The 23,985-nt window shown below is 38.1% G+C and overlaps 2 protein-coding genes across 4 annotated transcripts in view; one reads left to right on the top strand and one right to left on the bottom strand.

The window, feature by feature from the left end:
* Positions 1–10,568, bottom strand: part of LOC115217447 (protein phosphatase methylesterase 1) — a 47,995-nt gene extending 37,427 nt beyond the window's left edge. Inside the window, exons 1-2 of one of the 2 annotated variants that reach the window (XM_036507183.1) lie at positions 10,457–10,568; positions 6,776–6,829 (exon numbers count right to left, since the gene is read on the bottom strand). In XM_036507183.1, coding sequence (XP_036363076.1) covers positions 6,776–6,822 — 47 coding nt within the window. In that variant the 5' untranslated portion in view covers positions 6,823–6,829; positions 10,457–10,568. The remainder of the gene's footprint in view (positions 1–6,775; positions 6,830–10,456) is intronic. The other variant, XM_029787149.2, reaches the window with a different exon arrangement.
* A 31-nt stretch (positions 10,569–10,599) lies between these two features.
* Positions 10,600–22,986, top strand: LOC115217384 (isoaspartyl peptidase/L-asparaginase). 2 transcript variants are annotated; one of them, XM_036507185.1, is made up of 8 exons: positions 10,600–10,614; positions 11,851–11,924; positions 12,926–13,161; positions 14,446–14,588; positions 16,549–16,718; positions 19,111–19,232; positions 21,688–21,798; positions 22,616–22,986. In XM_036507185.1, the coding sequence occupies exons 3-8, from the start codon at positions 12,966–12,968 to the stop codon at positions 22,822–22,824; spliced, it is 951 nt and encodes a 316-aa protein (XP_036363078.1). In that variant the 5' UTR covers positions 10,600–10,614; positions 11,851–11,924; positions 12,926–12,965; the 3' UTR covers positions 22,825–22,986. The 2 variants fall into 2 exon arrangements, with proteins under 2 accessions (XP_036363078.1, XP_029642921.1); XM_029787061.2 differs by lacking the exon at positions 10,600–10,614 and having other exon boundaries at positions 11,476–11,924.
* The last annotated feature ends 999 nt before the right edge of the window (positions 22,987–23,985 follow it).

The raw sequence follows: 23,985 nt of genomic DNA, 5'->3' as shown, positions 1-23,985 counted from the left end.
ATATTGAGTTTAACTTCATAACCAGCTGATCTAGCAAGCGGGGCCTCATATCAGTGAGGGGGGCCGGCGCACATTCTTTCCTGATGACCCCATACACTTGCTGGCTTCCGGTATGCGGAGTTTTTTGACTGGTAGCACTTGCATGTGCAAGTTATTTGTAAGACATGTTTCAGTGCTACTTGAAAGCTGAATGGCCAGTTAAACACAGACAAGATCCAAACTCAACTCCTAACATATAAATAAGGCCAACAATCTGATGAGGTCAATGAATGCAAAATTATGAGCAGCAGAAATAGAAGATTCTGCAGTCAATTATGCCAAAGGTAAAAGGAACCATGTAGAAAAACAAGAGAAGAAAGGCAAAGATTTCCCAATGATTGAAAAAGCTGTCTATAACACATATATAACATCAGAGAAAGGGTCCTGATTGTCAAGTTGACTGAACCATGGAAAGTTATAGGGTGACCACCTATTAAAGGAAGTATTTTATTTAATACAAAAAACTTTGGAGCGTGCCTAAAGAGAGTGAGTCAACATTACTCTGAGGGGTTAGTAAACTATACTGAGATAAAAGGAAGGACCTTCCCCCAATTAATTATAAACTAATACAGTTGCTGCACACAGGATTTTAGGGTTAAAAAATGCAAAAATAAAATAATATTCCTCGATAAGTAGACATTTCCTGGCAACATTAATACTACTTTGGTGAAAGTGGAAGCAGTAACACTGTTGGAAAAGGAGAAAATTATAGCAATCTCTATCCAACAGTTGATGAAGTTTAGACTGAATGGACAAATAAAAATGTAAGCAAGCATGTATCTTTTGACCATCATCATCGTTTAACATATGCTTTTCATGCTGGCATGGGTTGGACGGTTTGACAGGGGACTGGCAAGCCAGGAGGCTGCACCAGGCTCCAATCTGATCAGGCAGGTTTTCTACAGCTGGATGCCCTTCCTAACACCAACCACTCCGAGAGTGTAGTGAGTGCTTTTTATGTGCCAGTGGCATGGGAGCCAGTTAGGCAGCATTGGCATCAACCACGTTCAGAGGTGCTTTTTATGTGCCGCCAGCACAGGAACCAGTAGGGAGTGGGAGGATTGGCATCAACCATGTTCAGATGGTGCGTTTTATGTACCACCGGCACAGGAACCAGTCAGGCGGTACTGGCATTGACCACATTCGGATGGTGCTTTTTACGTGCCACCGACACAGGGAGCCAGCCAGGCAGCCATGGCATCAACCCACGCTTGAATGGTGCTGATTACACGCCAGCAGCACGGGTACCAGTCAGGTGGAAGTGGCACTGACCACATTCGGATGGTGCTTTTTACTTTCCACCAGCACAGGGAGCCAGTCAGGTGACACTGGCATCAATCCACACTTGAATGGTGCTTATTAAACTCCACCAGCACAGGAGCCAGTCAGGTGGCACTGGTATCGACCACATTTGGATGGTGCTTTTTACGTGCCACTGACACAGGGAGCCAGTCAGGCGGCACTGGCATCAACCCACGCTTGAATGGTGCTTATTATGTGCCACCAGCACAGGTGCCAGTCAGGTGGTAGTGGCACTGACCACATTCAGATGGTGCTTTTTACGTGCCACCAACACAGGGAGCTAGTCAAGTGGCACTGGCATCAACCCACGCTTGAATGGTGCTTATTACGTGCCACCAGCAAAGATGCCAATCAGGCGGTAGTGGCACTGACCACATTTAGATGGTGCTTTTTATGTGCCACCGGCACAAGGAGCCAGTCAGGTGACACTGGCATCAACCCACGTTTCAACGGTGCTTACTACATGCCACCAGCATGGGTGCCAGTCAGGTGGCACTGGCATCGACCACATTCGGATGGTGCTTATTAAGTGTCACCGGCACAGGGAGCCAGTCAGGTCGCACTGGCATCGACCCACGCTTGAATGGTGCTTATTACACGCCACCAGCACGGGGCCCAGTCAGGTGGCACTGGCATTAGCCACAACTACAATTTCCATTTTGATCTGGTTCACCAGTCCTCAGTCAAATCGTCCAACCCATGCTAGCATGGAAAGCGGACGTTAAACGATGATGATGATGATGATGATTTCGATCTTGATTTGCTTTTGATTTTGATTTTTAACCATATCAATGCATATGGGGTGAAAGTCTACTCTCAGACTTTGCTATACAGTTGCATGAGCTTATGAGGGTCAAGTGCTTAGGGAGTTGTGAGGTCTCTCTCCTTTGCCTGATTGTGCCTCTTGTCAATATCACATAACCTTTGCCTTTCCAACATATCCATTTTTTTCTACTTTAGGCATACAAAGCCCGAAACTTTGGGGGAGGCGGCCACTCGATTAGATCAACCCCAGTATGCAACTGGTACTTGATTTATCAACCCCCGAAAGGATGAAAGGCAAAGTCAACCTCGGCGAAATCTGAACCCAGAACATAAAGACAAACGAAATACCGCTAAGTATTTTGCCCAACATGCTAACGATTCTTATAAAAAAATTTTCCTTCTCGAACCATGCTGGATTTGCTGGAAAATTCCGAGGATAAAGACTTTGTGGAAAGTTCCGAGGATTAGACTTCCTGGAAAATTCCAATGACTTCCTGGTATGTTACATTCTGTGACGTCCTGTGCCCATATATGCATATGTATATACATATATGTGGAGGCGCAATAGCCCAGTGGTTAAGGCAGCGGACTCGCATTTGTAGGATCGCGGTTTCGATTCCCAGACCAGGCATTGTGTGTGTTTATTGAGCAAAAACACCTAAAAGCTCCAAGAAGCTCCGGCAGGGGGTGGTGATCCCTGCTGTACTCTTTCACCACTCTTTCTCTCACTCTTTCTTCTGTTGGCCTGCTCGCTTAGCCAGCGGGCTGGCATCGTTCGAAGGCTAAAACAATGCGAACGCATTGTGACCAGCGATGTGTAGCAGCATCTGATGGTCTGGTCGATCACGTGATCACGTGATATACATATATATGTAAGTATGTACATATATGTATGTATATATGCATATATATATATATATTATTTATATTATATATATATATGTACACACACACACACATATATAGTTAATCCAAACATGAAAACACAGAGAAAACACAACGCGAGGACGTGGAACAAGCATAATGTTATTGGACGCTCAGGAAAGAAGGAGGGTTTAACGTTTCGAACAGAGCTCTTTGTCAGAAACATAGAAAAAGGGAAGACAGAGGAAAAAAAACCGCCAACATTACACACGCGGTCACATTTTGAATATATATATGTGTGTGTGTGTGTACAAACATATATATGTCCATACAAATATATATATACAATGGGCTTCATTCAGTTTCCATCTACCAAATCCACTCACAAGACTGGTTGGCCCGAGACTATAGTAGAAGGTACATGCCCAAGGTACCACACAGTGGGACTGATCCTAGAACCATGTGGTTGGGTTGCAAGCTTCTTACCACACAGACATAACTGTGCCCATATATATATATATACTTCTCACTAATTTGTACTACACACTTTGTTGCTACCAGGCAAAAGGAGTCCCACTCCTCAGCCACACCCTCATTTATCAGTGACTGGCTTCATACTTTCTAATAGAGGTAAGGAATTACTCTTTTACTTGTTTCAGTCATTTGACTGTGGCCATGCTGGAGCACCACCTTTAATCGAGCAAATCGACCCCAGGACATATTCTTTGTAAGCCCAGTACTTATTCTATCTGTCTCTTTTGCCAAACTGCTAAGTTACGGGGACGTAAACACACCAGCATCGGTTGTCAAGCGATGTTGGGGGGACAAACACAAACACACAAACATATACACACACACATACATATATATTTATATACATATATATGATGGGCTTCTTTCAGTTTCCGTCTACCAAATCCACTCACAAGGCTTTGGTCAGCCTGAGGCTACAGTAGAAGACATTTGGCCAAGGTACCATGCAGTGGGACTGAACCTGGAACCATGTGGTTGGTAAGCAAGCTACTTACCACACAGCCACTCCTATGTCTATGAGTAACATTTAAATAATAAAATGGTATGTAAAAAGCACCATCCAAACGTGGTCAATGCCAGGTCTGCTTGACTGGCTCCTGTGCCAATGGCACACAAAAAGCACCATCTGAATGTGATCAATGCCAAGCCCTCTTGACTGGCTCCCATGCCAGTGGCACATAAAAAGCACCATCCGAACATGGTTGATGCCAGCCCACTGACTGGCTCCCATGCTGGTGACATGTAAAAATTACTATCCGAACGTGGTTGATGCCAGTACCCCCTGACTGGCTCCCGTGCCGGTGGCACATAAAAAGCACCCACTACACTCTTGGAGTGGTTGGCATTAGGAAGGGCATCCAGCTGTAGAAACTCTGCCAGATCAGACTGGAGCCTGGTGCAGCTGCTGGCTTTCCAGACCTCAGTCAAACTGTCCAACCCATACCAGCATGGAAAACAGACACTAAACGATGATGATGTTGATGATACAAAGGGGTGCTGACTTTAAGGGTATTGTAAAAGGCCTGGTTGGGGGCCCACCCTTCCAAGTTCTTTTACAGGGCTTAGAAAAACTGAAGGACCTCTGCAATAAATGTGTGAATCTGAGAGGGAAATATGTTAAATAAAATCATAAGTAACTGTGTTTTCTTTTACCCAAAGCCAGGAATTTTCTCTTACCCAAAACCAGGAACTTTTCAACACCCCTTTGTATGTAGCTAATCTCCAGAAAAGAGCTTATCAACCTTATATTTTGCATAAATAAAAACACAGAAGGTCAAGTTAACAGTTTAGTGAATATTTACTGTTCAAGTAAGAATTCATGACTAAAGAAATATATATAAAAAAAAAACAGAACTTTTCTATATCCTCAATCATCATCATCATCATTTAGCGTCCGCTTTCCATGCGAGCATGGGTTGGACAGTTCAACTGGGGTCTGGGAAGCCAGAAGGCTGCACCAGGCCCAGTCAGATCTGGCAATGTTTCTACGGCTGGATGCCCTTCCTAACGCCAACCACTCCGTGAGTGTAGTGGGTGCTTTTTACGTGCCACCAGCACAGGTGCCAGATGAGGCTGGCAAACAGCCACGATCGGATGGTGCTTTTTACGTGCCACCGGCACGGAGGCCACTCGGGGCGGCGTTTCCCAAGCTGGAGCACTCCTGAAGTACAAATAGAGTGACTTATAATCTACAGTTGTTATCAACTTATAATAATTGTTATAACTTATGAAAACCTTGGGTATATTTTCCAAGCCAAAAAGTCATTTGAACCTTAATAATTACTAACTTTCTACAAGGGGCAATTGAAAAGTTACAGGCTTTGGGTAAAATAAAATACAGGCGGATCAGTTAAGATTTAATCAATATATATCCTTCTTAGGTGGTGAGCTGGCAGAAACGTTAGCATGCCAGGTGAAATGCGTAGCCGTATTTCGTCTGTCGTTATGTTCCGAGTTCAAATTACGCCGAGGTCGACTTTGCCTTTCATCCTTTCGGGGTCAATAAATTAAGTACCAGTTATGCACTGTGGTCGATTCAAATGTACTTAATCCCTTTGTCTGTCCTTGTTTGTCCCCATGTGGGTAGTAAAGAAATATATATCCTTCTTAGAGTTACACACTTATTGCAGTGATCCTTGAGCTTTTTAAGCCCTGCAAGAGAACTCAGAAGGTTGAGCCTTCTAACAGGCCCTTCACAATACCCTTAAAGCCAGGAACTTTCAGCACCCCCTTGTAGAAAAGCAAAATTTTGAGACAGGGCTTCAACAGCTTGAAGGAATGGATCTTATTCAGTCACCAGGAGGAATTATAACCGTATTTCGTGGTCTGCTACCACAACAGCTCCTTTATAGGATCCAGTTAGCTCAAGACATCATCAGGAGGAACCACGTCCGGTTTCGGCCCCTACTCCTCTACTGTTTTGATGTGGCGGGGCCCTCACTTTCGGAGGTGTCTTCAGCTCTGGTATTGGGTGCATGTCTTAAAGGAGATCTCTATGTAGTTGCTCAACCTACTAGAAACAACAGCTAAATTTCCCTCAAATCTGATACTAGTCTTAAAAAAAGGAAGGACTGGAATGTGATAATCAGTTTCAATATTGGTCTGCTCAGTCAGAGCTGAGCTTGGACACAACAACAACCAGTATTACTGATACCAGAAGACTACCTGATGAATCATTAAAACATTTGTTACTGACAAGCCATAGAAAAAGGCTCTATGCAGTTACTTTGACCCGCTAGAAATAGTAGCCAACTCTCACTCAACTCACATACTATTAGCTTAACCCTTTCGTTACCGTATTTATTTTGAGATGCTCTGTTTTTCATTCAATTAATTTTAAATATAAGAAAGAATTTAGTAAAAGAACTTAGTTATCATTCAGCTAGTGTTAGGAACATAAATTGTGACTAAGGTTTGGTGGAAGATTTTAATTCAGAACTTATGAAAACAAGACATTTGTACTCCAGAGCCAGGGGCGGTTTTGTATATGTTGCTGAGAAGTCAAAGAAATCATGCTCTCTAAAACAACTATTTTCTACGAAAAAGATCGCCTATAATTCCAGTAGGTAGACAATAGGATTTAAAGTTCCACAGGAGAAATCCGAACAATAAATTTCTCTCAATAATACATTAGGTTAATACAAAGGATTCCCCACTAATAGCAGTAAAATATTAAAAAAAAATATCCTGTAAAAACATTTAATTATGGAAAAGCACTGAATAATAAAATAAAGGGGATTGATGAAATTTAGAAATATACTGTGTAACTTACATTTTGAGAATTTTTGGCAATTTTGAAGAATAGGCGTCAGTAGTCATTAATAACCTTTAAAATAGAAAAAAAAACAGTTCATTCTAAAATACAATTCTGGGAAAATGATTCTAGTATAATGTAAACCATATCATATCAAACCATATCAATATTCCCACCAAGAAATAGCAGGGTGTGAGAGAAGCCTTCCACCTTATAAAAATGCATATTCTTCTGTAATTTCTGCCTCTATTCCCTGACCACATAACTTCACCAATATTTTCTACACTATCTCTTGTCTAAGGTAAAAGAAATAGAAATTTCCATGTAATACTAATTAGAAGTTAGCCAACCCCATTGAAACACGGCCAACCTGACACCTTCAAATGCTCTCATGCCAAAAGCCTCACTTGTATCTTCAACTCAAACACCAATATGATAACTAGACCCAAATCCCAGGGTATAATCACTAAAAACTCTAGCTGCACTTCTACCAGCCTCATCTGCTGCATTACATGCAAAGGTGAAGGAGGACACTGTTTAAATGACTGTTTTTCAAAAAATTTTATTACATTATCTACTGCACTCAGAGTACACCTCAACATTTGACCATATTCTCAGAATATGGGGAACTATATTCATAATGAAAAGTAACTTATCTTCACACTTGGCACTACTTCACTCACAGGCCTTAATGAATGATTTTCCTTTACATAACAAGTAAAAATCTTTTTGTATATATTTTAAGTATTCATCCCCACCTCCTTTTCATTCCAGCTAATCTTCCTTCCATGTATAATTTCACCATGATAGACACCATCTCCTCCCACACATATATCTACAAACTTTTTAATCACTGTTTATCAACTTCTACCTAAATATCCATAAAATTATTCTCATAGGCACACAAACTAAACTTTGTCACTACTCATATTTTTTCACTTCTTTAAACTACCACTTGTGTCCACTGACCTCTAGTTAAACAACACTACACAAAAATGAATATTTTGAATTTCATTACTTTTTCTTCCTTCCAATACTTTACCTACACACACTTCATCCATTGACCCTCTCTCCTTACCCTATCTAAATCTATAGTTTAGAAAATCTCTTTTCTCAAACGAAGGGTTGGTCTGGGAACATCAGATTCCTTTTCTCCTTCTGACATATGAACATATCCTAACTTATGTACTTCACTCTATAATTTTTGCCAACACAAAGGACCACCAGCTTCTTAGAACTTATATGTCCAAGAAAAAGGGGCATTTTTATGGTGATTACCAGGCCCTCTCAGATCAATGGCATTGTTGTTCAGTTCAAACTTCTGTAGGCTGATGTCAGTATGGGAAAAGGTGGAGCAAAAAGAACTTTCAGGGGTATAACAATCTGAAGAAGAATTGGATGTATGGGCAATATTTTCTAAACAAGAAATCTAAATGATACAGAAGACATTACAGTGGAATATATTTGCCTCTTGTTCAATACTCCTTTACTCTGTTACTTGTTTTAGTCATTTGACTGCGGCCATGATGGAGCACCGCCTTTAGCCAAGCAAATCGACCCCAGGACTTATTCTTTGTAAGCTTAGTACTTATTCTATCAGTCTCTTTTTGCCAAACTGCTAAGTTACGGGGAACGTAAACATACCAACATCGGTTGTCAAGCAATGTTGGGGGGACAAACACAGACACACAAACACACGCACACATATATATATATATACATATATATATAATGCAAAATAAGAAAAGGGAGAAATACCCCTATCTCAATTTGTAATTTTACATATATATATATGACGGGCTTCTTTTCAGTTTCCGTCTACCAAATCCACTTACAAGGACTTGGTCAGCCCAAGGCTATAGTAGAAGACGCTTGCCCAAGGTGCCACGCAGTGGGACTGAACCCGGAACCATGTGGTTGGTAGACAAGCTAATTACCACACAGCCCCTCCTGCGGCTGTGCAATATCAAAATATTTCCTTGATCATGTTACTAGACTTGCTATATCAGGTACATATGCTGCTGTGTATTACATCATATCAATCCAGCTTCCATTGCATTTGAAATACTCTACTTGAAATTATTATTTATAGGGGAAAAAACACACAGTGGTAAGACTATTTCACCAGGAGTAAAAGAATTTGTGAATCTAAATCAGTTTGAACTAAGGTGACCCCTTTTGTTACTGTAATTATTTTGAGATGCTCTGTGTTTCTTTCAATTACTTTAAATATATCAAAGAATTTAGTAAAATAACTTAGTTATCATTAAGCTAGTGTTAGGAACATAAATTGTGACTAAGGTTTGGTGGAAGATTTTAACTCAAAACTTGTGAAAACAAGATATTTGTATTCAGAGTTAGAGCCGGTTTCAGCCAGGTTGGTAACGAAAGGGTTATATCATCTAATTGGAAAACGTTAATAATTGTTAATTTTACAAAAATGAGCTAAAGAAAACAACTCAGATGAGCTAATGGTCTGAATTTGAGTAGTTAGTCAATAATGTAGACAAAAAAACAAAAAAAATGCTCGAAGCTAGCAATCAAAGATTATTTGGCCTTCAAGAAATCAGAAATTGGCGATATTACGGTCTAAGTACCGGTGTACTTCCAGAAGTACCAGATACATTTCAAAAAAGTGTTTTTTTTTATATATATGGGGGGTTAGGGTTTCTGTTAGGGTTGGGGTTTGTGTTAGGGTTAGGGTATGTGCCGATGCTTTGGTATATGTACACACGTGACTTTGTTTACATTTCTGAAGATAACAGAAACCCTTTTCTCCCACCCCTAACCCCCCATATATAAAAAAAACCCACTTTTTTTAAATGTATCCGGTTCTTCCGGAGGTACACCGGTACTTATACCGTAACATCGCCGAAGAATTAATTTTTCCAAAATTAAAATACATGCTTAGGGAAAATTTGATCTTTGTTTGCAGACAAAGGAACAACTATGAGCATGTTTTGATCTTATTGGACCTCATCAACATAGCTTACTGAAGCTCGCTTAAATAAGTTGACAAAAGCTTACATATAGAAAAATAGATGCGACGATTTTGAAGTCGGTAATAATTTATATAATTAAAGAAATAAATTCAGCTAAGAAGAATAACTCAAGTGAGCGTGAATGGGCATGAATTTAGATAATTGTAAAAGGATGATGTGTTGAAAATAAAATAATAATCGTTATATCAGGTACGAGGTCAGGTTGAACTGCTAAAGTTCAGGTATCAATATGAAAATAGCTTTCATAATTCAAGTCTTGCCTGCGATAGTTAACAGCGATAAATCGATATTATCTGGTTTCATTTTTATATTTTCCAATGTTACACAACATTTTCTCAATGTAAACTAAAAAAGATGAACTATATTTGAAATAACAATATTTTTAACACTTCACGAAACTACCTGTATAAATGCACTTTCCAAATGCATTAACCAAATTAAAAGTGTATAACGATTGATTATCGATCCAGATGTAAGCAAGAGCTTTTCTAATGTAAACAAATGCTGTTGATCAATTAATTACTGACACTTTTGGTGCTTGCTCCGGCAGCACATACATTAAATTTGCAATTATAAATAATTTGTTGCAAAATTCATCATGTAATGAATTTGTTTACAGACACATTTATGAATTAAAACCTGATCCAAAAAACAGAATCCGTCTGATAGAATGCGAGTTGGTTATTAAATAACTTACTGTTTATAGTGGAACCCAAGATAATTGAGGTTTTAAAAAGCGCCCTTTAGAATCAATTAAACCATCTAAATGTGAAAGTAGCTCCGTTATGTTCGTAGAAATCGTTTATTATGATATATTTAAAAAAATGTACAGCTTCAGTTTAAAATATTTTATTTGTAAAAATTAATTGCAGCTGAAAATATTTTCAAACGAATTTTATTACAGGAAAAATAATAAAATAACGATTTTTTTCTGAATGGGTTTTTCTTCTTTTTTTTATTAAGATAAGACGTTTATTGCATTGAATTGATTCTCGGTATATTGCTGCTGCTACTACTTATTTTATCAATCCTCTAGGGTTGGAATAACGAAATCGATCATCCAATAGGACTTTGAACTTAAAATGGAACGGAAAAATAACGAAACATGCAACAAAAATATGTGCTAGTTTCATAAACATCACCATTCATATGGAACGAGTGAAGAAAGAAGTACGGCTGAACAGACGTGCTACAATATCTTGATTACTCGGTTTCTCTGATAGGAATTAGACCAGTAAAATAAAGCTACACGACATTTAGTATATCACCTCCTTAACTCCCCCCCCCCCCGTTAACAAACGTTTCAACTGATATACCCGCCAGCCTTCATCGGGTGTCTTGGGGAAATTTTGAACCTGGGTGAATCTTTTGAACGGCAGTTTTCAACACAATTTCTAGTTAACTAAACACTTTTAAACTTCGTATACTGGTAGAATGTGTCAAAATAAAACATTTTTTTCTCTTGGCTTTCTTGAGAAAATTGTAATTCGTTTGTTTAACGTAGTTTAATTTTTCGAATTTTAACCAATCCTATGCCCTCTATTGAGCTAAAATCATTTATTTTGATACATTCTACCAGTATACGAAGTTTAAAAGTGTTTAGTTAACTAGAAATTGTGTTGAAAACTGCCGTTCAAAAGGAAAAGATCCACCTGGGATCTCATTCCTAAGGTATCTTCGACATACATATATGTGCGCTCGCTCGCTCGCGCACACACATTTGGATATACTAGTTTAACTAAAACAAGTTAACACAAATTAGGCTTAGATGACGCATATAGTATTCCATAGTTTTCTCGCTAGTCAAGCATGATTGAGTTTTAAAATGCTCGTCAAAATGCACGCCACGGGCAGGGAAATTGTTGTGGCGGCTTCAGTTGCATTTGTCTTGGGTGTTGTAGTCGGATACAAATTAAAAACTTTACGTGTAAGCTATCTGAAGAGAGTGAAAAGCTTTTATGCTAAAAAGGCTGCTAAAATACAGAAGAAAATCGAAGAAGAAACTGGTTCGACCTGTTTTGACGACCCTTCGACTCATTCAAAAGCAGCACAGATCCCCGTCTAGTTTAAAATATATCTAAAATATAAAAGAAAAACTGTCCGTTTTTACAAATAATCATATATATTTAGAAATCTATTTTTATTCAATATCATCAAGTACTCAGGTAAGTAAATATATTTTGTTATTTCTTTATTTAAAAAAGGACGGAAAGGTCACGTTGGCACCAAGTCGAGAAGGCCTCTGATCGCAAGTTTTTGGGTCGTTAATCATTTCGGGCTTTTTTAATTTTATTTTACCTTGTATAATTTTGCATCCCCAGCCTTTTACGTAAAACAGGTAGAAAGGGGTTTACTACTTGAGAACAGTGGTCCCGGTGCGCGCACTCGCGTAGTCTAAACTATACCGGTGCTCTACTCAACATTTAAACATACTAATCGAATTATACGTATTTGTTCAAATTATTTATTATATATATATATATATATATATATATATATATATATATATATAGGAAAAGGTAAAGAATATGCACACCCGGTGTTTAAGTTTAGGGTTAGGGTTACACTGAAAATGGGTGGTGTGCATATTCTTTATCTCTGTCGTGTGTGTGTATAAATTAAGTACCAGTTACGCACTGGGGTCGATGTAAATCAACTTAATCCCTTTGTCTGTCCTTGTTTGTCCGTTCTATGTTTAGCCCCTTGTGGGTAGTAAAGAAAAAAGAAACATTAGCACACCGGGTGAAATGTTTTGCGGTATTTCGTTTGTCTTTATGTTTTGAGTTCAAATTCTGCCAAGGTCAACTTTGCCTTTCCTCCTTTTGTAGGGGTCAATAAATCAAGTACCAGTTGCATACTGGGGTCAACTAATTGACTGCCCCCCACCCCTAAAGTTTGAAATTTTGTGTCTAGAGTAGAAAAGAATACTACCATATATATGACTAGTGCATGCTGAGAGGAGTTTTTTGAAGTCTTTGTTTCAGTGCTCCTTAAATTTTTCACCAGTATTTGGGGCTTATTATCTATGTAAGATTGTGTGCAACTTGCACACAATCTTGCACCATGGCCCTTTCATGCACTTTAGAAAATATATTTCTTTACTTATATACACACACATATATACATATTGTTTTTAAAGCACACATGTTTAAATATTTTAATAAAGAAACCGGCAAAATAGAAAACAAGAAGAGACCGGCTGAAATATGAATGATATAAAGCCCATTATAGCCATCCATGGTGGAGCTTGGGCTATACCTGATGATATGTCTGAAAGAAGTGTAGAAGGAGTAAAACTTGCTGCTAATTTGGGATTTATGAAACTAAAGCAAAATGGAAGTGCAATAGATGCTGTCGTGACTGCTGTGACAAGTCTTGAGAATGATCCGGTCTTTGATGCTGGTATGTAACTTTTTAAAACCCATTCCTCCATAAACACGTCGGTCTCTGTTTAAATTTGTTACTATCAGAAATCTTTTTGTTGATAAGTTTTTTTGTAGTTAAGAATTTGTTGCAACAAAATGCACCATTTATGGATAGATATGTATTTTATTTCTATTTCTCATAGACACTATAAACTCCATTTATATTGCATTCATCTGCACTGCTGTTAGTCTGTTTTAGCCACAGGTTGTCTTAATCTATTTAACCCTTTAGTAATTTATACCGACCATATCCGGCCCAAATATTCTACTTGTTCTATGTTCAAACTGGCAGGATCTGGCTTTGCACACTTATCCTACAATGTCATTCTAAGAATAAGCAATTACATCCTCAAAATTTCTATACTACAATGTCTTTGCATGATTAACTCGAAGCAATGTGAATAAATAAGCATTACATTTCACAGAATAATCTGAATACTAAAGGGTTAAACAATAGTTGATGGGTGAAAATACATTCTCAATTTAAACTAATTTTGGAGAACTTCTTGCTCATTAGCAGTATTTCCTATGAATTGGTAAAATTTGACATCAATTTTATCACCACAGATGTACACCAACAGTTTCTTACGAATTTACAATTCACTCCTGGTACCAAAAAGCTTTGCCATCCTTGAATTAAAGTATCAAGCAAATTAATTTTGATAGTTTAATCTCTCTATATATAAAGCTGAAGTTTTGTCTGTGTATGGCAGGTTTGGTAGCCTTCAACTAACACTATCTCCTCCGAGACCCTGCAGCGCAAGTTGACCAAAATTAAAAGTATGATAGAAGAAGGCTTGCTCTTCATTCTGTAGAAGATAAAATTCAAATAAGACCATGTTAGCACCAAAAATTATTTACATCAAAAAGGTGCTTTTTTTCTATGAAAATCCCTATTTTCTACGATTTTTTTACTGCTGTGTCGCCATTTTTCGGTGTATTTCAAACCAGAAAAATGTTCGCTTAAAAAGAATAACAAGCTACATAATGCAAAATTTTTACTTTTCAAAAATTCCAATTCTAAAGGGTCGAAACAAACCCAAGCAACACCGGGCGATACTGCTTGTGATAAAATATTTTTCATAAAGACATGAGTCAGAGAACATTTAACATTCACTGTTGATTACAATATTTCATAGTCTGCATTATCAAATTCTCTAAATTAACTGACTACAGTTAGTGTTATATACTCATGTGTGTTGTAGAAGATTGAGCTATTTTCTCATATTTACACGTTCTTTTACTAACTTTCATTCATTAGGCACCGGATCTGTGCTTAACAGCATTGGTGAAGTTGAAATGGATGCTATGATTATGGAAGGTTCTGCACTAAACAGTGGTGCCGTTGCTTGTGTGCAGAACATTGCTAACCCTATACAACTAGCTCAAATTGTTATGGAAAGGGTAATATTCTTTTAAATATTAGACTAATCTGCAATGTTTTAGTTTGTACATTCAATTCCCTCTACAAGCATTGGGTTGTCTTAGAAAAACATTTAAACCTGTTTTTTGAGTTCTATAAAAATTCTAAATATATTGGTTTTCCTGACATAGACACAAGGCTACAAATTTTTAGAAATGAATATAATTGATTTTGTTAACTGCAATGTTTGACAGAGACTTTACTTTTTCAACTCTGAAAGGATTTGAGCTTAAAATATATATAAAAAAAACCCAGTAGCGTAATGAAATGTTGGTTTCAAATTTTAGCACAAAGCCATCAATTTCAGGGGAGGGTTTGAGTCGATTACATCAACCCTAGTTTTTAACTGGTACCTATTTTATGAAGTACTAGCACTATGACCCAGCAATGCTGGGTCATAGTGCTAGTGCATGCATATACAGCTGCGTGCATGTGCACATACACGCGAGTACTGTCCAAATCTCCGACCAATCACATACAGCTAGCTGGCATTCAATTGGTGTATCAAGTTTCGGGCATTTTGATTGGGTTTTGGATAGAAAATCCACAAAAAAGTCCCTTCTATTGATTTTTGAATGGCTTTGCAGGGTGACTGTGGAAATGTAAAGATGTGCACGACCACCCTTGGACGGTTTTGAATGACCATAGAAAGTGTGAGCCCTCTAACTGAAAAATTGTGGATTTGTATAAAGGACACACACACACACATACAAACAGACATTTTGCTGTTTATATATATAGAGATGAAAGGCAAAGTCAACCTTGGCAGAATTTGAACTCAGAATGTAAAGATGGATGAAATGCTGCTAAGTGTTTTGCTTGGTGTGCTAACGATTCTGCCAACTTGCTGCCTTGGTATAAGGAAATTTTGGCACAACGCCAGCAATTTTGGGGGAGGTCATAAATTGATTACATCAACACCCCCAGTGCTCAACTGGTACTTATTTTATTCGTTTCTACTCTAGGCACAAGGCCCAAAATTTTGGGGGAAGATGTGGGGGGGGGGCAGTCAATTAGATCGATTCCTCCAGTATGCAACTGGTACTTATTTTATTGACCCAGAAAGGATGAAAGACTAAGTGAACCTCAGCTGAATTTGAACTCAAAACATAAAGGTGGACGAAATGTTGCTAAGCATTTTGCCTGGTGTGCTAACGATTCTGCCAACATGCCACCTTAGAAGGCATTATATTTGATGCCTCTCAGATTCTTCCAGTTCATTTACTATGTCATGTCCACAGACAAGAAGTAGTAACTTTTAAAAATATTCTATTATTCTTCTGCTCCTTACATTATTTTTCCCCGTATCTAAACTTGGGAGGGCTGTGTTTAGTAGCTTTTTCCTATGTCATGCTCACAGACAAAAAGTAGTATTATGGAGATGTACTTGCATAGCAAGCGACCTGATCTGAGATCATGTGCTGAAACAAAAACAATTGCTGTGTGGAAGGGGTTTATAAGCCATTTAAAAACACACAAAAACCGTTAGATACACTTCAACATTTAAATTTAATTTGTCAAAATAGTTTCGTCGCTTTGGGACCACAACCATGGAATTTTGTCAATGAACAGGTCGCGGTCTCAAAATGACAAAAATATTTTGACAAATTAAATTTAAACAAATCTAATTTTTAAATGGCTTATAAACACCTTCCACACTGCAAAATGTAGTCCCTTTTTCAAAAATTCTATTCTTTTGCTCCTTACATTATTTCCTTATTCTCAAATACTCTTACAGTTGGTTTCTCCTATCTTTGACCATCCCCTTTTCTTGTCATATTCAATATTAATCTGTTCAGTTTTGTTACTTCTTCCTCTTCCCTCTTCACTTTGTCATGCATCTCTCACTACATCTCATCCACGTTTGTTTTTTAGCCACAATAATTTATTGTTGATTACTGGTTCTAATGTAATGTCTTGTTTTCCTTCGTAATTTCACAGACAGATCATGTGTTGTTAGTGGGTAAAGGAGCTAATGCTTTTGCTGAAGAGCATGGTGTATCTACTGTCCCAACTGAGGTTTTAGTTACAGAAAGTGCTAAAAAGGAATGGCAAACCTATATGGAATTTAAGAGCACTATCAAAAATCTATTTCAATCATCAAAACAAGTGTAAGTTGGTTTTTAAGTTATCATATTTATTCACATTTAATATGCACTTTCCTCCAGATTTTTAAACCTAACATTTGTATTATGTATTCATCATCATCATCATCATCATCGTTTAACGTTCGTTTTCCATGCTAGCATGGTTCGACTGGGGTCTGGTAAGCCATGGAGGCTGCACCAGGCTCTAGCCTGATTTGATAATGTTTTTACAGCTGGACGCCTTTCCTAACACCAACCACTCCGTGAGTGTAGTGGGTGTTTTTTATGTGCCACCGGCACAAGGGCCAGAGCATTCTGGCAAACGGCCACGATTGGTTGGTGCTTTTACGTGTCACCGACACGGACGCCAGTCAGGCAGCGCTGGCATCGGCCACGTTCCGACGGTGCTTTTTACGTGTCACCAGCACGGGTATTATACATATAAACTAAACATTACTCTTTTTCCAATTCTATGTACATGACTGTATTTGGGATGGTATACGTAGAAGTTATATCTACTGTCCAAGCTAAATAATGCGTAACAATGAGCTTAAATCCCTATAATTTTTCCATGCTAACATGGGTTGGACAGTTCGACTGGGGTCTGGGAAACCAGGAGGCTGCACCAAGCTCCAGTCTGATCTGGCAGTGTTTCTACAGCTGGATGCCCTTCCTTATGCCAACCACTCTGAGAGTGTAGTGAAAGTTATCGATATTTCTGTATTTATATCATCCCCTAACCATTCATCTGTTAGTTGTGGTTTAATAATTGACATAATTCCTATCACTATTACACAAATAGTGATAGGAACAAATAGACATGAAACACATAGGTCCAACTTTTCTCTTTTTTAAAGTTTTTATTTTTTTCTGCACTGATGAGTACTTTGATATTTACAAATTCTGAAACTGAATTTATATCTATGTATGAAACGATCGTATGCATGAATAAACTTCGTACAGCTATTTAACATCTTATCTCCTCCATTTTTGACAAATACGATTAGATTTGTAGAACTTCATTCTATCACTTAATCATACACTTAATATACTAATACAACTTTTCATATCTAAACCAAATTACACCAGTAAATTCTCAGCGAAGTAATCAATGTCAGAAATATTCCAGTTGAAGGACAAATCCACATTCTACCTTATACACACATATGTGTGTGTGAGTGTACTGTTTTATTCTGTATTATTATGTTTGATCTTGATGTTCCTATATAATTACTTAATAAATTATATGAATTGGTATTATCTAGTAGTTGATGATTGATTTAAATATATTCCTCCATTTTCTTATTTTGTGTATATATATATATGTATACACAATATGAGGGAATATTATTCTAAACTTACAGGGAAAAATTCAATTTAGAAATACTAAATCAAATTTCACAAAATATAATATATCAATTCAATAATGAAAAATTAAATTATACTTTCTAGAAAATTACATATTATAGAAAGATTAAATATATATGTAATTTTCTAGATGGTATAATTTAATTTTTCATTATTGAATTGATAAAAGATGTTTTATATATTTATATATATATATATAGTATACTAGCCATCTCAATATGGCTAACCACTAAGGGTGGGTGTTACTGTAGCTTTTGGCCCCAGGAGATTGTCTCCAGCTGGCTTTAGAGCACAGAAAGTGTGCCATATTGAGATGGCTAGTATACTTTACGTTGTCGAGCGGTTACTGTTTACATCCCGTTCAGAGATTTATTATTGCTATATATATATATATATCTTCTTTTATTCTTTTACTTGTTTCAGTCATTTGACTGCGGCCATGCTGGAGCACCGCCTTTAGTCGAGCAAATCGACCCCGGGACTTATTCTTTGTAAGCCCAGTACCTATTCTATTGGTCTCTTTTGCCGAACCGCTAAGTGACGGGGACGTAAACAAACCAGCATTGGTTGTCAAGCAATGCCAGGGGGACAAACACAGACACACAAACACACGCATACATATATATATACATATATACGACAGGCTTCTCTCAGTTTCCGTCTACCAAATCCACTCACAAGGCATTGGTCGGCCCAGGGCTATAGCAGAAGACACTTGCCCAAGATGCCACGCAGTGGGACTGAACCCGGAACCATATGGTTGGTTAGCAAGCTACTTACCACACAGCCACTCATACGTGTTATTATATGCTTGTATTGTTCATCTTTATTGGCCCATTAAACATAACCTTTTATTACATTAAGTGATTAAATAAAAATAAAAGTGTGAAGGAAGAACTGATGAAATTGTTCAAGTCCTTCATATCTTTTGTATAGAAAAATTATGTAGTATATGATTAGTTTTGATTTTGAGAAATTAATGAGAATTAATGATTTTTAGTATTTATGAGAATTGACACTGAATTTATGTTTAATTTACGTTTCTTAGTGAAGGCCACAATACTGTCGGTGCCGTGGCACTAGATAAGTTTGGTAATCTCGCATGTGGTACATCCACTGGTGGTATCACGGCCAAAAGACTTGGAAGAGTTGGCGACAGTCCCATAATAGGTAAAGTCCCTTAATTTCAATTTTTTTCTATTAATTTTAACATGAAGTTCTGTTAATATTTTTCTCTTTTTTTTTTTTACTTGTTTCAGTCATTTTGACTGCGGCCATGCTGGAGCTCCGCCTTTAATCGAGCAACTCGACCCCGGGACTTATTCTTTGTAAGCCCAGTACTTATTCTATCGGTCTCTTTTGCCGAACCGCTAAGTGACGGGGACATAAACACACCAGCATCTACACATAAACACACAAGCAATGCTAGGGGGACAAACACAGACACACAAACATACACGCACATACATATATACGACGGGCTTCTTTCAGTTTCCGTCTACCAAGGCTATAGTAGAAGACACTTGCCCAAGGTGCCACACAGTGGGAGTGAACCCGGAACCATGTGGTTGGTAAACAAGCTACTTACCACACAGCCATCCTAACATGAATTGGACGGGCCTGTTGTCAGTATGTAGTCTTGATCTTTCATCAGACCTCACTACTCCTTCACATGTCTGCCTTGTCCGCAAGTACCTTCCGGTGACAACACGCTACTTTTCCCAACCCAGCCCACAATATTCATTCACATCCCATGCCCAGATGATCTCTCTGCCGTGCAGTGGGATTGAACCTAGAACCACGTGGTTGGGAAGCAAGCTTTTTACCATACAGCCACACCTACACTTGATGTTTGGCAAAAAATACATAACTTCATCGTTATAAAGAAAATGGGCTGTGGGTTGATTGAGAACAGATGGAGCAGTTGTAGGCCTCTGAAAATTTAGGGTGATGTTGATTAATGCTAATAGTTTTGGTTTCTGATGTTAAAATTGCATTAGACTGAGCTGTATTAATAATTATGTAATGTTTCGATATTTATTTATGGCCGAGCTCCTGTCAAGTGTTGGGCCTCACGGAGACCATTACCAAGACCTTTGGCATTATGCTGTTCTTGAGAACACCCATCAAGCCAAGCAAAATTGCAGTCGTGGCAGATACCGATGACTCACAAGTGGCACCTGTGCTGGTGGCATGTGAGAGCACCCATTACACTCTTGGAATGGTTGGTGTTAGGAAGAGCATCCAGCTGTAGAAAACCTGCTAAATCAAACTTAATCTTAGTGCAGCCTTCCAGTGTGCCAGCCCAGTCAAACCATCCAACCCATGCCAGCATGGACAATGGACGTTAAATGATGATGATGATGATATACATACATGTGTGTGTGTATATATATTTATATATGTATACACACACACACACATATTGCTGGGTGGTTGGCGTTAGGAAGGGCATCCAGTCATAGAAAACCATGCCAAATCAGACTGGTGTCTGGTACAGCCTTCCAGCCCTGGTCAAACTGTCCAACCCATGCCAGCATGGACAAAGGATGTTAAATGATGATGATGATGATGCTGAAGTGGTGAGCTGGCAGAATGGTTACTGTACTGGGCAAAATACTCAGCGACATTTTATCTGTCTTTATGTTCTGAGTTCAAATTCTGTTGAGGTTGACTTTGCCTTTTATTCTTTTGGGGGTCAATAAAATAAGTACCAGCTGAGCACTGGGGTTGATCTAATCAATTTATGCCCTCCTCGAAATTACTGGCCTTGTGCCAAAATTTGAAACCAATATTTATTTATGTTCTTCTATATGGCATAGTGTATGTTGTGCATCTTGAACAGGTAGATGTTGTTTTTGTTATTTTTCAGCTCTCATCAAAGACATTCTGGCCTTGACCATCATGTCTTTTTGTATATCCAAGACAATATTATCCAATGTATCCTTTCCTGTTTATTAGTAATTGGCTGAAATTTGACTTCTATTTCTAGCAGACCTGTTACCATTGCTTACAAAGTTAATTTGTCAAACTGAACTGCATACCGTAAATCCTCGAGTATAATCTGCACTTTTTTCCAAAAGTTTAATGGTCAAAATCCCTAGTGCGTACTATATACGCGGTTAAAAATGAAAATTATTTTCTAAGCAACATCCAAGTCTCTATTTGTTGTCCAGCAATGTTTATTCCAGCACATTTTGGGATGTCGGGCATGAAAATACCTTAAGCTAAGCCTGAAAGCAATGAAGTCATAAAAGAATCATCCATAACTTGCTGTAAGCAATATTTATTAAAATAAAAGTATTCAGAACACAGTATTCAGAACATGTAACAAAAACAATTTGCAAACATATTTACATTCCCATATAACAGTTAAGAACATCGCCATTATTGTATTACGCATGCACGGAAGTGTTTGTTCGACTAGGTGCTGCTGGCTTAAGTACACACGACTCAAATTAGAGAAGGGGTGCGTATTATACACAAGATTTAGGTATTTCAGAGGTACGCCCCCACCTAAAAATCCTCTGCGTATTATACTCGAAGATTTACGGTATGCAATGATCTACAATTCTTGTCTGCTCTCTGTCCAAAAAGCAATCACATTTAACATTTATTTCCCCAGGTTCTGGTGGATATGCTGATAATAACATAGGTGCTGTTTCAACAACTGGTCATGGAGAAGCCATATCAAAAGTATGTCTTGCTAAACATATCATCCATCTTTTGGAACAAGGTAATTGAATAATCTCATATTACTAAATTCTTTGATAGTTATAAACCTTCTTTTCCATGTGTCTGGGTAATAGAAATTATAATACTTTTAACTGGTGAAAGAAACTCTGCAAAAGTTTCCTTGTTTGTGATATATTTATATTTAGATATTTTTGCAGAATATTCCTTCAATTAGCATTCAAATAGGGATCAATAATTTAGCGTCTGTCGCTATGTTCTGAGTTCAAATTCCGCTGAGGTCGACTTTGCCTTTCATCCTTTCGGGGTCGATTAAATAAGTACCAGTTACACACTGGGATCGATATAATCGACTTAATCTGTCTGTCTGTCCTTGTTTGTCCTCTCTGTGTTTAGCCTTTTGTGGATAGTAAAGAAATAGGTATTTCGTCTGCCTCTATGTTCTGAGTTCAAATTCCGCCGAGGTCGACTTTGCCTTTCATCCTTTCAGGGTCGATTAAATAAGTACCAATTACGCACTGGGGTCGATATAATCCATCTGTCTGTCCTCTCTGTGTTTAGCCCCTTGTGGGTAGTAAAGAAATAGGTATTTCGTCTGTCGTTATGTTCTGAGTTCAAATTCCGCCGAGGTCGACTTTGCCTTTCATCCTTTCGGGGTCGATAAATAAAGTACCAGTTTCACACTGGGGCCGATGTAATCGATTTAATCCCTTTGCCTGCCCCCTCTATGTTTAGCCCCTTGTGGGTAGTAAAGAAATGTATATGTGGCTATGATATGTCCACACTTACAGTTTGCGTTTCTAGCCTGGAACCATATCTTGTAAATTGATATAATTCTTTCTTATCATTTTTCTTTTTAGGATTTGATCCGGATGCAGCAGCTAAAGAAGCCATTAATTTTATGTTGAACAGAGTCAATGGTTGTGGTGGAGCCATAGTTTTAAATAAAATGGGACAAGCTGCTGTCAATTTTAGTACTGAACGAATGGCTTGGGCCTGGCAAAATGAACTTGCTCTACATTTTGGATTGAATCCAACAGAACACTTCACGGAAGTTTCGATTGTTTGAAAACCCATGAATATTTTGTAACAAATATTTCGCAGTAACATATTTTATCATCTACATTTTGTCCCTAGAGTTGTCAGCTAATTCACAAGGGACATGTTTCGTGTGCTAAGATAATCTTTTTATAAATTCAAACAAACTACATATACTACCTAAAAAAAAAAATGAAATAAAATTAATTCAACTATATTTGTTAATAAAATGAGTTTTATTTTTCAGATTTTGACTTTAAAATATGGTCTTTACTCTTTTATCCTTTTACTTGTTTCAGTCATTTGACTGCGGCCATGCTGGAGCACCGCCTTTGGTCAAGCAAATCGACCCCGGGACTTATTCTTTGTAAGCCCAGTACTTATTCTATCGGTTTCTTTTGCCGAACCGCTAACTTACGGGGACGTAAACACAGACATACACATACATATATACAACAGGCTTCTTTCAGTTTCCGTCTACCAAATCCACTCACAAGGCTTTGGTCGGCCCAAGGCTATAGCAGAAGACACTTGCCCAAGATGCCACGCAGTGGGACTGAACCCGGAACCGTGTGGTTGGTTAGCAAGCTACTTACCACACAGCCACTCCTGTGCCTACCATTTTTCTTGATGAATTCTTTTTTTTTCTTAGTCCCACATCAAAAAAGCTTTGTAATATGAATCAGGAATATAGTGGTGAGCTGGCAGAATCATTAGCATGCCAGGCAAAAGGCTTAGCAGCATTTCATCAGTCTTTATGTTCTAAGTTCAAATTCCACTGAGGTCGACTTTGCTTTTCATCCTTTTGAGGTCAATAAAATAAGTACCAGTTGAGCATTTTGGACAATGTAATCAACTTGGACAGCGAGGCTCACCAATGGAGAAGTTCTTAAGCAGATCAGGCCGAAAATGTTGCTAGAAGCTAGGATCACCAAGCATAGATTGGCATATTTCGGTCATATTATGCGGAGAAAATCCCTGGAGAAGGACATCATGCTCGGAATGGTCAGTGGCAGACCAAGAACCCACTGGCTTGACACCATCAAGAGTGATACCAGAATGGACATAGCCAATCTGAAAGAAGCGGCCCAGGATAGAACTGACTGGAGGACACTGATCCATTGAGTAACCGAGAGTCGACTTCGACTGAGTGGATAGATAGATAGATAATCAACTTGTGCCAAAATTCAAA

Source organism: Octopus sinensis, linkage group LG11 (genome assembly GCF_006345805.1).
Source record: "Octopus sinensis linkage group LG11, ASM634580v1, whole genome shotgun sequence".
Lineage (NCBI taxonomy): Eukaryota > Metazoa > Mollusca > Cephalopoda > Octopoda > Octopodidae > Octopus > Octopus sinensis.
This window is presented reverse-complemented; position numbering and strand designations above follow the sequence as displayed.

Coding starts and splice junctions, on each gene's coding strand:
- LOC115217384 (XM_036507185.1), top strand. CDS start 12,966: ATGAATGATATAAAGCCCATTATAGCCATCCATGGTGGAGCTTGGGCT. Junction 13,162..14,445: donor TGATCCGGTCTTTGATGCTG/GTATGTAACTTT, acceptor TTCATTCATTAG/GCACCGGATCTGTGCTTAAC. Junction 16,719..19,110: donor TTTCAATCATCAAAACAAGT/GTAAGTTGGTTT, acceptor TACGTTTCTTAG/TGAAGGCCACAATACTGTCG.